General features: G+C 42.7%; 1 protein-coding gene across 1 annotated transcript in view; it reads left to right on the plus strand.

Moving 5' to 3' along the window:
* Nucleotides 1-12,769, plus strand: part of col7a1 (collagen, type VII, alpha 1) — an 80,674-nt gene extending 67,905 nt beyond the window's left edge. Inside the window, exons 93-115 of the mRNA XM_049575874.1 lie at nucleotides 375-410; nucleotides 509-568; nucleotides 637-762; nucleotides 852-923; nucleotides 1,234-1,269; nucleotides 1,357-1,416; nucleotides 1,531-1,575; nucleotides 1,844-1,879; nucleotides 2,022-2,057; nucleotides 2,405-2,461; nucleotides 2,576-2,647; nucleotides 4,010-4,081; nucleotides 4,213-4,248; nucleotides 4,354-4,434; nucleotides 6,524-6,577; nucleotides 6,873-6,926; nucleotides 7,037-7,099; nucleotides 8,202-8,264; nucleotides 8,406-8,522; nucleotides 11,806-11,883; nucleotides 12,180-12,233; nucleotides 12,382-12,430; nucleotides 12,652-12,769. Of these exons, the coding sequence (XP_049431831.1) occupies nucleotides 375-410; nucleotides 509-568; nucleotides 637-762; nucleotides 852-923; nucleotides 1,234-1,269; nucleotides 1,357-1,416; nucleotides 1,531-1,575; nucleotides 1,844-1,879; nucleotides 2,022-2,057; nucleotides 2,405-2,461; nucleotides 2,576-2,647; nucleotides 4,010-4,081; nucleotides 4,213-4,248; nucleotides 4,354-4,434; nucleotides 6,524-6,577; nucleotides 6,873-6,926; nucleotides 7,037-7,099; nucleotides 8,202-8,264; nucleotides 8,406-8,522; nucleotides 11,806-11,883; nucleotides 12,180-12,233; nucleotides 12,382-12,430; nucleotides 12,652-12,668 (1,374 nt within the window). The 3' untranslated portion in view covers nucleotides 12,669-12,769. The remainder of the gene's footprint in view (nucleotides 1-374; nucleotides 411-508; nucleotides 569-636; nucleotides 763-851; nucleotides 924-1,233; nucleotides 1,270-1,356; nucleotides 1,417-1,530; nucleotides 1,576-1,843; nucleotides 1,880-2,021; nucleotides 2,058-2,404; nucleotides 2,462-2,575; nucleotides 2,648-4,009; nucleotides 4,082-4,212; nucleotides 4,249-4,353; nucleotides 4,435-6,523; nucleotides 6,578-6,872; nucleotides 6,927-7,036; nucleotides 7,100-8,201; nucleotides 8,265-8,405; nucleotides 8,523-11,805; nucleotides 11,884-12,179; nucleotides 12,234-12,381; nucleotides 12,431-12,651) is intronic.
* The last annotated feature ends 548 nt before the right edge of the window (nucleotides 12,770-13,317 follow it).

Consider the following 13,317-nt stretch of genomic DNA (forward strand, 5'->3'; position numbering starts at 1 on the left):
GAACTTACGTCATCACACATGAATACAGTTGGGCTCTTTGAATCAACAAGAGTCTCAGCTTTTCAGTTAAACTCAATTTATGCAGTTCCAGGACTGTTTATGTACCCTAGCATGCAGAAATATTCAAATGCATTATTTTTTCAGAGTTGGTGAAAGTAACATTTTTCATCAGCATAAAGTTGGCAGATTCATGGGTACCCACAGAACACAGTCTTATTCATATACCTTTTGGTGAGAGGTCACTTTGTATCATTGATATTGATTGTTAAAAAAAAAATAGTATATAAGTTTCTGTTTTCTGTCAAATCTTGTGTTATTGGTATGAGCCATCAGTTGGTCTTATTTTCACACCATCATATTTGTTTTTCATACAGGGGGCAAAAGGATCTCCAGGGCCAAAAGGAGATAAGGTAACTTTCTGTCGTGGTTTTTTTTTTTTTTTTTTTTTTTTTTTGGCCTGAAATCAAACCCAATCCATATGACAGTTCTGACATTATGTTTGCTACAGGGAGAGAAGGGCATAGGACAGGAAGGTCCTCCTGGCCGGGATGGGCCTGTAGGTTTAAAGGTGAGTAACGGCATGTGGTGCAGCTTAGGATGATCTACAGTCAAAATGTAACTCTGACTTGATTCCAGGGAGATCCAGGCCTTCCTGGTCCAGCTGGTCCTCCGGGGCTACAGGGGAAGCCAGGTAACAGTGGGCTGCCTGGCCTGAGAGGAGAAATTGGACAACCAGGACCTCCTGGACCACCTGGGGAGAGGGTTGGTGGAGCCACTGATTACACAACACTGGATTTTTTTCTGTATTCATATCTGTGGTTGATTTTAAAGTATTGAGTTCTCATTTTCAGGGTCTCCAAGGCTTTGCAGGCCGCGCGGGAAATGCCGGGCCCCCTGGTCCTGCTGGACCTCCTGGACAGGCAGTGAGTTTAGATCCTGTTTTTATTACACTGTGATTAGTAGTCATCTTCAGCTGTGAAAGTATCCATATTTAGGCTTAATTTTGATCCTACTGCTTTGGATTGTTGTTGGATGACTGCTTATGGGTTGTCTACTAGGTTGTTAAATGTAAAAGCCAAGTTTTTAAAAGTAAAAGTCTAAGAAAGAAAGAAAGAAAGAAAGAAAGAAAGAAAGGGAGGAAGGAAGGAAGGAAGGGAGGAAGGAAGAGCAAGGAAGATGTACAAAAACAGATGTGTGGTCATTGACTTATACGATCAATTCTTTGTTTTCTAGGGCTCTCCTGGTACCAACGGGGTCAAAGGAGACAAGGTGACTATGCACGCCGACACATATTTCTGTCTGCCTGTTTAAATGTTAATGGATTTCTTGAAGGGGGTATATTATTTCTGTTGCCAGGGGGAAGTTGGCGTTGGACTCACTGGTCCCAGAGGAGAAAGAGGAGAACCAGGGCCGAGGGTAAGACATCCGTTACATCAGTGTATCACTGAAGATCTAATATGAAACTGCCTCTGAGTGACTGAAAATTACACTGGTGTATTCATGTGCCTTTTTCTGTCCTTCATGTCTTAGGGAGAGGAGGGTCGTGCTGGCTTGGATGGAGAGAGGGGGATAACAGTAAATATAAACATTTCTTTTTTTTATCTATCACATACATACATAAATCTTTACTGTTATGAAAGGACACCGTGTTTTTGATTGTAAACTAATGATTTCAAAGGCCTTGTCCTCCCTCACCCTTTAATCAAACTGCACACCTTGAGGAGTCGTGACATCATTTTGATTTCAGTTTTGATGTTGGACCAAAGTAAACATCGCCTAGAGTTAGAAACATGCACTGTGGAGCCATATGTAATGTGTGTATGTGTGTTTGTGTGTTCATCAGGGTCCACCAGGGATCCGAGGTATTCGAGGAGAGAAGGTGAATACTACCAGTACTTTTTTTCTAATTTTATGTGTCATCATATTAGCTGCATCCTGCGAGTGTTCAGCTCATGTAAAGTAGAGAATTAAATCAACACGCCTGAATGACATGTTTTGCTCTCAATCTTCTTTTTTTCCAGGGAGACATCGGGCTGCAAGGTGACAAAGGAGAGAAGGTGTGTGCATTTTAATATCTAATAAGCTCTGCCACTGCTCCCTTTCTCTCTCTCTCTCTCTCTCTCTCTCTCATGTACTTGTTTATATTTGTAAAGACAACATTGCCACAGAAATGGAGGAGGAGGAGGAGGAGGAGGAGGAAAATACGACACATTGTGTCAGCAGTGGCTGTTTCTTTTTGAAAGAGCTCTTTCATGAAAGAGCAGGAGGAATACATGAATATACACAATGTTAATGAGCCGCGATACTATATGTGACACGGCTTCAGAAAAGGTAACAGGATTGTGTGTTGATGTCTTGGCTTTGGGGTGAAGCCAGATGTTTACAGCTGTACTATCACTCACAGGGGGACACGGTGCTGGTGGGAGGACCTGCTGGAGAAAAGGGCAACAAAGGAGAAACAGTCAGTGAACATCTGGAAGGGTCCAAATGTTGAAAATATTCAAATATTCACTTTTGTTTCTACAGTGTGTGTTTGGTTTTGCTTGTTGTGGATGTCACTACTTTTTCATTTTAGGGTGACAGGGGACCCAAAGGTGTTCAGGGAGAAAAAGGGACAAAGGGTCAAGAGGGCCCTCCAGGGGAGCAGGTATGTTTGTTTACTCTTACCGGGATATATGTCATAGTTAGCACCTATTTCGAATTTCTCAGTTAAATGGGAGTTATTAATGGTTGTCAGTCTCATAGAGATGGGTTAGCAGTGTTCTGCTACAACATCAAGTAGGTTGACACTGCTGTTATCAGCCCATTAAATGCCCGTTCACATCAGGAGCAAGGGTTAGCTGTAGCTCTGTACTTCTTTGTCCTCTCATGTTGGACTGAGGGCAGACTGCACACTACACTGACTCACTATTGCCACTACAGGTACAAGTGGTGTTACAAGACAGGATGATCAGGGGCTAGCTGGTTAGCACGCTCATTTCAGTAAATATTTCTACAACACAATACATAGACATTTTTGACACAATGTTTGTTTTGGGGTTGGTCCGTTTATCTGGCCCATTCTTGTGAAAGTAATATCTCAAGAACACCTTGAGGGAATTACTATAAATTCGGCACAAACGTTCACTTGGACTCACGTTGGACTCAAAAATGTAGTGATTAGATTTTGGTGGTCAAAGGTCAAGGTCACAGTGACCTCAGCTATCTCATTTTTGTGAATCATTTTTGTGACTTTCCTTCGAATTTGGCACAAAGTTCACTTGGGCTCACTGATGAACTGGTTAGATTTTGGTCATCAAAAGGAAAGGTCACTGTGACTTTGAGTCTGTCTCAATCATGTGAACACAATATCTCAAGAAGGCCTTGAGAGACTTAACTCAAATTTGGCACCAACATCCACTTGAACCCAAGTATGAACTAATTAGAATTTGGTGGTCAAAGGTCAAGGTTTCTGTGACCACTCAAAACTCAAGAATACACATGCAATTATGACAAATTGTCACATAAATGTCGTAAAGGATGAAACAATGAAGTGATGACATTTTATATCCAAAAGGTCAACTCCTCTGTGACATTATATTGTTCTGTCAAAACACTACTTGCCATGAATCAGTGTCATAACTCAGGAACAGAGGTGGAGGTATTTGGTCAGATACTGAATCGGTGAAATTAATCTTTGTGCCCACCTTGAAACTGATTGTATAGATCTTCTGTGCTGTATGGGGGGAAGATATGTATGAAGCATCCATGTGTTCACAGACATGGATGTAAACTGTATCTACAACTTGTCGGGTGCACAGAGGCATACAGCTGCAAGGCGGTACTTATAGTTTTTTTAATGTTTTAAACTTAACTCTGGTGGTATACATAACATTGTACCTTTAACTGTAACGCAACACGGAAATACAATATACTAATACTGCAGTAACCAATCCCCAAATAAGATGTTGTATTGATATTACAAATGATCAATATGCAGATACCTCTGTATGTGTGTATTTGACCTCAGGGTCTGAGGGGAGAGCCAGGAGAAAGAGGATCCACTGGATTCCCAGGTGCTCGTGGCCCTGGTGGACAGAAGGCAAGTAACACTGAGCATGGATGATCATTGTGATTTAATCAGCGTCATATATAATAGCAAAGCCAGTCGGTAGTCAGTACACATAATAATTTGACTGCTATAATTACTGTAATTCTGCCGTCTCTCTGCAGGGAGAAGCCGGTCAACCTGGAGTACCTGGTGAATCGGTCTGTGATTTTAATTAATTCCAAATACAGATTATCTGTTTTCTGTGTGTGGTTTTCTCTCGTTGGTGGACAGAAACAGAACCGGATTTCTGTTTTCTCTTCTAGGGTTTACCAGGGAAAGACGGGCTGACAGGACGTCAGGGGGACAAAGGGGAGTCTGGTATCATAGGATTGAGAGGAATCAAGGTATCATCTGTGTGTGTGTGTGTGTGTGTGTGTGTGTGTGTGTGTGTGTGTGTGTGTGTGTGTGTGTTTGCGTGCATGTGCTGTGTGGTTTCAACCTTGAGGCATCTTTCAGGAGTCAGCGATAACAGTCATAACTCAATAACAGCATAAAATTGATATGATTGCAGAGGATTAATACAAATTGTGTCAAAAATATCCACACAGAATATTTGCCTTTACCCGAACATTATGATGATTAACACAGGGAAATGGGTGTTTTGCTCAGCCTGATGGAATAAATTCCCATTTTCTTGCACTTTAATTTATTAATTTGAATTTATTCATCTATTTAAACAACTGAACCAATCTAAGATGGGGGGACAATTCAGAGGGTTGGAGGCAGGCTAGTTTTATACATATATATGTGAGATAAAGATATCTATTGCAAGAGATACCTGAGTACAGCAGACAAGTCACATAAAAAAGTGTGTTGCCAGTCAAACAGCGTCAGCAGCAAACACAGACATCTCTAAAAAGGTACAAGGTTTAAACTTGCTAAGTGGGATGTCACGTTGAAGTCAAGCAAAACTTTATTATTCCACCAGGGAAATTTTATTCGCAGCCAGGTACACAAACACATTCATCATAAAAACATAATCACATAATGCAACAGTCTGGGCGAATCACAGAGAAAAACCAGTAGAGATCACTTTGAATGGAGACAGTACAAACAACAGCTGAATGCAGAATATGTCAAGTGCTTAGGTGTTGAGATCACAATGCAAATTAAGGCTACTAATTGCTCTGCAAATGAAAATTATTTTGTATCTTTTGTCCTTTTAAGCTGCAACTCTGTGCGCTGAAGGCAGGAGCTCAGACTCCCTCTGCATATGACCTGGGCCTCGGGAGGTCAGAGAGTTGCAGCTGACTCACCCCAATAACTTTTGCTGTTCACTGACAAGCCAGCCAAGCCTGTGCTTATTGGGCAGATTCAGGTTCCCAAATCATGCCACAATACAGAAAGAGAGAGCAGACTCTGTGAAACATCTATAGAACACTAAAAGGGTTCATTTTTCTCAAGAAGCACAGACGTTGTTGGACCTTTTATGAAATCACATCTAGGTTTGTTTGGAAGCTCATCTTGTTGTCAAACATGGTACCCAAATTTGCATTACCCCCACTTTCATTTATTTGTGACAGCTCACCACAATATCAACACTCCCCACTGATATTTTATTTTTGGAGCTGTTCTCTATCTCAGTCTCACACACACACACACACACACACACACACACACACACACACACACACACACACACACACACACACACAAGCTCCAGAGCACACAAACAGGACGAAGGACTGTTGGAATACACCATTCGGTTCTCCAGAGCACCAGAGAACCACACCTCATGGAGAGGAAGTGCGTACTCAGGCCACTCTGTCTGAGGAAATGGAGCAGCAAACTGCCAAGCTTAGTGAATGTGTGATGAACAGATGAACAGCATCCATTTGTTAATTCATATAGAAAGAGAAGGCTCTATTTCTTCAAATTAGTCAGTTTAGTGTAGAGTATCAGATTGCATTTACTACGGACAAAGTTTTATGAATTGCTATCCATCTTTTTAAAGTCTATGAAGAAAAACTGTGTTGAAAACTTCTTGTACATCCATCCAAGTTCACAGGGTGCATTTGAAGTATGCCATCAACTGTGCCTGTGGATTTAGCACGGCTGGACCAGACAACATCAGCCACTCTGAGTCCTCTGAAGCTGTATTGCCACTTGTCTCAACACCCATTATCAGGAGAATGATAGCTCCCAGTTCTGCACCATATCCGTCACTGTTTGGAATTTGCTGGACAAACTGCGTCATGTTCACTCTGTGTGTGTGTGTGTGTGTGTGTGTGTGTGTGTGTGTGTGTGTGTGTGTGTGTATGTGTATGTATGTATATTGTGCTCGTGCACAATGATTCAGCCTGAGTGGCAGGTCAAAGGACTGTCTCTGTATAGATGCCGTCCCTGTCTGGCGCGTTTGGAGCATCTTGACCCTTTGTGAATCACAAAGTCTCTTGACGTGCCTCTGTCAATGATGAACTTATGTGTTTCCAGGGTGACCGAGGACCCAAGGGAGCTTGTGGAGGTGATGGACCCAAAGGAGAGAAGGTGGGATTGAAACAGACAGAGAAAATGTGACTTGGTAGCAAGAAGAGGAGAAGAAATAAGCATGAATGAAGAAACTGTAAAGTGATAATTTCACACCCACTGTGATTTTGACTCTGGGTTTTTATTCTGTCCAAATACTGAACAAAGAAACGGAAGCTTGTTAATGTTTCAATAATAGCTGCTGCTTCTGTCGTGATTGTATGTCAAACTTAAATAAGTCGAATGAGTCAGACATTTGAGTCAAAACTGCCTGGTAAGTGCTTGAAACTGAATGAATTTGAGTGTTTGTGCTCAGGGGGATGGTGGAATTCATGGACGACCAGGCCTACCAGGAAGAAAAGGTGAACAGGTATGAGTAATATCTGTGATGGAAAAGCAAAAAGCACTTTGCTGTGTATCATATGCCTCTGTGTGCACCTTAAGTTTGGGCGTCTACAGACGTGCACTCTCTGTTTTCAGGGGGAAATTGGACCCTCTGGTGCCCCAGGGACCCCTGGAAAAGAGGGACTAGTCGGTCCTAAGGTGTGTTCTGTAAAGCTTTTCTTTAAAGGTATACTGTGCAGAAATACTTGGCCACTAAAAATGGCCAAAATGGTCAGCCCCAGCTTTGTTTACTTGATGTGCCGCCTCACTCTTTTCACTTTTTTTTAGCGTTGTGTCCACGATTTTTTTGGTGTCTGTCCTCTTGGATGCTGCTAGTCTGGCACTTCATCGCTCAGTCGCTACATTTTTAAAATGTGCCGTCCTCACCTGTGGGGCTGTGCCCCCACATCCCAAACACAATAAAATAAGAAGGAAATACAGGCAAAGGGCAGAGTCTCTGCAAATAGAAACATTGCTACAAACTTCTAGCAGGATTCTAGCAAAAGTGATGACAGAGAGATAACTAATATATGAGTCGCAGGGCTGAGTATCAGTACCTCAGTATGGACAGAAATAACCCAGTACTGAGTAATATCGAAACGTCTCCAGTTAAACAATATCTGCAGTCGGTCCTTTTTGTAGCAGGGGCCTGAGCACGAACTGTCCCCTCTCGCCACCAGATCAGCAGACTCTGTGTTGCTGCTGTCTTCAGAGCCGCTCCTCTCCTGGTGAACAGTCAGTCAATGTCTGCCTGGTTAGCACAAGCTAACACAGTAGCAACAGCTAACATCCAACACTGAATCATTAATTGTTTTCAACAAAATGAACCGCTCGACTCTATGTCACACCAATTAATTACCGTCAGGTAATGTTAGCCATGTGATGCTAAGACTTAGCCCTGTCACTGTGTGTGCGGCTGGATGGACTCTCACTAATTGTCCTTGGAGCAGAGCTCACACTCTACTAACAGCTGCTATGTTCAGAGAGGTGTATTTGACAGAGTTGGCAGTTCAGTGTGTGTTTGAAAGTATGGCTATACTACACAACCCTCCATTTACATTTAGGGTGTCATATGAAGCACTCTGTCGCTATTGGTATCAATTTAAGGGTGCTGGTGTGGGTAATGGTATCGTCATTTTTTAAATAATACCCAGCCCTAATGAATCTACATCATTTTTAGGAAAATCCAACATAGTGTACCTTTAACTAACTATAAAAGTGTCCAACTATAAAGTGTAACCTCTTTCCTTTGTTTTTGTAGGGTGACCGTGGTTTTGATGGGGTCGCAGGACCCAAAGGAGCTCAGGGAGAGAAAGGTGAAAGGGTGAGTTTCTTTAACTTCTGCAGTACAGAGTGTGGATACATACTATATCTAATCTCCATATTATACACATGTACTAACATTGCTCATCCTCACAGCTACAAGAAATCTTGAAACCCCTAACTGTGTCTGTGCTTCATGTAGGGTCCACCCGGCGTACCTGGTCCTCCTGGTCCCAGAGGAACCGATGGAGCCCCTGGCCTGACTGGACCTCTGGGACCACCTGGTGCTAAAGGCCCAGAGGGGCTCCAGGGACAGAAGGTGAGCATCGAATATTTCTTTAGCATGGTGGCAGCTAACTCTCACTTTGGTTACATCTATGGAAGCAGAGGTCTATTAAAGAGAGATGAGATATGCCATAATGACCAGCTAATGGATGCACCATCAGTTTTGACTGTGTACACATCTGATGATGATCTAGCAAAGAAAGATAATGTATTATGGGAACAAGAATAAAGAACAGTGTGGATTGCTCTACGAGGCGAGTGCACAAAATAACACCAGTCAGGTGTGTGAGTGGCAACAAAGATAAAACTTTTGTTTCTGACAGTTGTGACATTAAGAATGTGATGTAAGACGGCTATAAAAAGAATACAGTCTTTTTGTGTTGCTCCTTAGTTTGTTCTCTTTCTTCTTTACCTGACTGCTAGTTTTGTTTGATTGCTGTGTATTGCTTCATGATGATTGACAGTTTGATGGGCCCCGGCGTTTGACTGGCTTGTCTGCTGCATCATCAAGTAAATAAAGAAAGCTGGTGACAGGGGAGCAGGGCCATATTGAGTCTCTTTGATGGGCGCACCTTTATTTTTTTCCCAAACTGAGACACTCCCTTGAATCAACCTAGCTGCATTATTTTCCCAGACATATAACAATATTTTTGCTTTGGTGCGGCCTGAAAGGAAGACTGAGCATGTAATGGAAGAGAATGGAAAAGCAGTAAAACCTAAGACAAAAAAAACTGTAAACCTATGATGACACAATATACAGGAGGAAGAGTCTGAAATTAAACATTTACAGCAGACTGTATGTACAGGCAAATATTCCCACTACCCAGTTTATGAAGGACAATGTTTACAGGACAAACTGAAATAGTTATCACATGTATTCATTTATTTAGGTTTAATGTACGTAGGTACAACATCACTATGTACCAGAAGTACATCATGACAGTATGAATGTTGTATTGTCTGTAGCCTTAGTGTCTACATCACATGAAATCACTTTGACACACTCTGTGTGTGTGTGTGTGTGTGTGTGGGTTGAAGCAGCGTAAGTTCAGTACATACAGTACTTAGTCAGTATTTGTTTTCTACAGAGCCATTGGCCATAGAGAGTAGAAAATAAATAAATCAAGGCCACCTTTTGGTTGATTTGGGGTGCACTAGACATGTGTATATACAGAGAGACAGGACAGTGCACTCTTACAGTCGCTCCTCCTCACTCCCCTTTGAGCAACCAGCATTAGAATGTTGTAAAATAACCACAGATACGATTGAACTTGTCTTTTGATTAATTATTCTACACAGCTTCTTCTGCACATAAATGGGCGTGTTGGAGTGGGATGTATTGAAAACCATTCACACAGCTCCACAAAAAATTGTGAATTGCTTAAAACTCACTCTGCATATAACTTCCTCAGGACCGTCTGTTCCTGCCAGTCTTTAACCTGGTGTCCATCCTAAACATGAGGCAACAGTGTTCAGATGTTATGGTTGCATGCGTCATCTTTTTTTAAACAGGGCTGGCCAAAATGTTACCTGGAGCTTCTCGTTTTAAAATATAATACAGATAGATGTGATGCAGGTGCTATGCTGGACCATTGTGGTGAAGAGGGAGCTGAGCTGGGAGGCGAATCTTTCAATTTACTGGTCCATCTCCGTTCCAACCCTCACCTATGGTCATGAGCTCTGGGTAGTGACTGAAAGAATGAGATCGTGGATACAAGCAGCCGAAATCAGTTTCCCCTGTGGGGTGGCTGGGCTCAGCCTTAGAGATAGGATGAGGAGCTCCAACATCTGGAGGGAGCTCCGAGTAGAGCCGCTGCTCCTTCACATCTAAAGTAGTCAGTTGAGGTGGTTCAGGCATCTGATCAGGATGCCTCCTGGGCGCCTCCTTCTTCATTTCATTTCATTTATTCCTTTTGACCCCTCCCCGGGGTATAAGGGGCAGACAAAAAAAAAATACCATTAACAAATCAGGACAGGCCTGTTGGAGGTGTTCTGGGCACATCCCAGTGGTAGGAGGCATCCACATCCCAGTGGTAGGAGGCTCTGGGGCAGACCCAGAACATGCTGGAGGGATTACATATCTCATTGCCTGAGAACACCTCGGGGTCCCCCAGGAGGAACTGGAAAACGTTGCTGGGGTGCTTTGCCCAGCCTGCTAAGTGGATGAGGAAGGATGGATGGATGGATGGATGGATGGATGTGTGGTTGTGATGAGCAATGTGATGTGATAGATAGTGTTTGGATTCCAAGCTAAATTTAAAAAATAATTTTTGTCACAGGTCCCAGACAACAAAATGTGTCCTCTGAGGAAAACACTAAACAGAATTCCCAAATTTTAAGTGTGTCACGATGGGAAGAGCTCGGTAAAAAAAATTGAATGAAAGTAGCGAATGTGCTCAGCCATGATTGTCATACCCTCTAATGATGATAATGTGCCCAAGTGTGCCACCGGTGTGTCTGGGGAGTCTGGCCACGAAATAACAAAAATGCGTTTGGCATACCCCGACCCACTTGGCAGGGTGCACCTGACTGCAATCTGCCTGTGCTGCTTGGTGCAAAATAATGAGAAACTGAGGAGAATAATTCATCAAAACAACACATTTGACGTGCACGTAAGCACGTGGGGCTTTTGAATTATTTTACTTCAGTCTGATGCTGCTTGCACAAAATATAACCATGGAAGCCGCTTTGCGTAATTTGGGCTCAACGGTGCACAACATCACTCCAGTAAGAGACTGCAGATGAAACAGATACCTCCTGCCTTTAGATGGCTGGAGAGATAACTACCAAAAAAAGCCCAAACTCAGTCAGTTGGAGCATGCGGAATCTCCTCACAACATGACGTCATCAAACGTTACCTACAATGTTTTGAAGATTGACAGGTCGTAATTGAATCTGGGCCACTGCAAAGATCTAGCTACCAGGTGAGCTAGAGGTTGCCCCGACCCCCAGTGTTCAACCTAAATCTGTGCCTAAGGTCTCCTACCTGCAGGGAGTGAGGTGGTGTGCTGGCTCTCTGTATACACACTTACCTCATGCACACAAATTTACCCAAACGTGGGAACAATTTAATCAAATTCAGGTAACAACATTTTTGCTCTTCATGAGCACTCCTGGGATCTGTAGTTTTCACTGTACCTATGCAAGCAATTCCCACCAGAGATTATGTCTACAGAGGCAGTGGTGCATTTTACAAAACGTTACCTTCTTTTTTTTTTTTTTTTTTTTTTTTTTTTTAACTTACAATGTGAGTTTTATCCAACATCTGTGTTCTGCAGACATGTTGTATGTTTAATGTTGTTATGCTTGTGTGTCAGGGAGAGAGAGGTCCAGTAGGTCCCGCCATGGTGGGTCCACGCGGTATCCCAGGAATCCCCGGGGAGCGAGGAGAACCGGTTAGTGTCACACTTTTCTCATGGTTGTTTTCTTGGCAACCATCTTTGGTGGGAAATTACTTGCCAAGTTAAGGGGACCCATATGTGAAATGACAACCACATAATATTAAAGCTTTCCCAGCTTTTTTTTTGATTTTTGTTTTTTGTATCTATGTAAGTCACAATTGCTGATTTAACCTTTCACTTTGACTTTGCATTTAGTTCATGTGCTGCACCTGGTCTTAGCCTAATAAAGTACTGCGCTGCAAGCCTCTCTGTGGGTCGTGTGTGTGTCCTAATACCTGTCCATGTTGTAGGGAGAGTTGGGGCCAGATGGAGCCAAGGGAGAAAGAGGAGAGCCAGGCATGACGGTCAGTGCTTGAGCCTTACCGCGGGGCTCAATCCGAAGACGCTGACACAAAACAGCACACACACACACACTTACACAAAGTTGATTTTAGGGTTGTGTTTGTAAGTGTGTGTCTTTTGCTCTGTCCCCCCTCTTTATTTTGATTTCAGGAGTTTGAGGTCAGAGAGTACGTTCGCACAGAGATGAGTCAGCACTGTGGTGAGTCTTTCGTGCGGCTTGCATTGCTAATTTATAACAGTTGTCCTCAAGTTGAACTTCAGATGGTGATCACAGCATATGAGTCACAGCCTCAGCTAAACTCTATGAAAGTATGATACAAAAGAAGCTGCAGAGAACTACAACACACCATGACTCTTGAAGCTGACCTTTTTTATTCCCTCTCTTTCTGCTTCCTTCCTGTCCATCTGTGTGATCCTCAGCGTGTGGAGGTGAGTGAGCCATTCGACTGCAGCAGAAGAGAGAAGGTGGACAGAAGGGCTGTGATGTAGCATGAGTCACAACTATACCACATATGCTGCTGCAGAGTCTGTAGGGAGAGCAGTCAGTATATCATATATTATATATTTTTAGAATGCTTTAGGGCATTTGCCCTCATTAGAGCTACAGTTGGTAACTTTTATGAAAATAACTTTTTGTCATTATGTTGAACCTGTCACTTCATCCACACAGTGTTATACGAGACAGGTAATCTGTGAAAAAATCAGGTTCCTCCACATCCTCCCATTGCCTCTGATGACCATTGCTAGAATCTGCCACGGTGCACCAAAAGCAACCAGCCAGAGCTGAGAAGTCTCCAACACAGCTGTCAATCACTGCTCATGAACTGTGGTCAAACTGTCAAACTAGGCAGCGCCCATCAAATATGAATTAAAATTCTGTTACTCGGTCGCCTATTTCTCTCCTCAAATGTTTTCAGAGCATATTTTAGTGTACTGTTCAGCTGTTAAATGAGAAAGTTTGTTACCTAGCTGCCATGTTGGAAATAGTTTATAGCGATGCACTAAGCACCTTCATCAGGCCAGGGCAAAGTTTCTCATTTTACAGCTAAACAGTACATAAATATGTGTGTGAAAACATTTGAGGAG

Source organism: Epinephelus fuscoguttatus, linkage group LG1 (genome assembly GCF_011397635.1).
Source record: "Epinephelus fuscoguttatus linkage group LG1, E.fuscoguttatus.final_Chr_v1".
In the NCBI taxonomy this organism is placed as follows: domain Eukaryota; kingdom Metazoa; phylum Chordata; class Actinopteri; order Perciformes; family Serranidae; genus Epinephelus; species Epinephelus fuscoguttatus.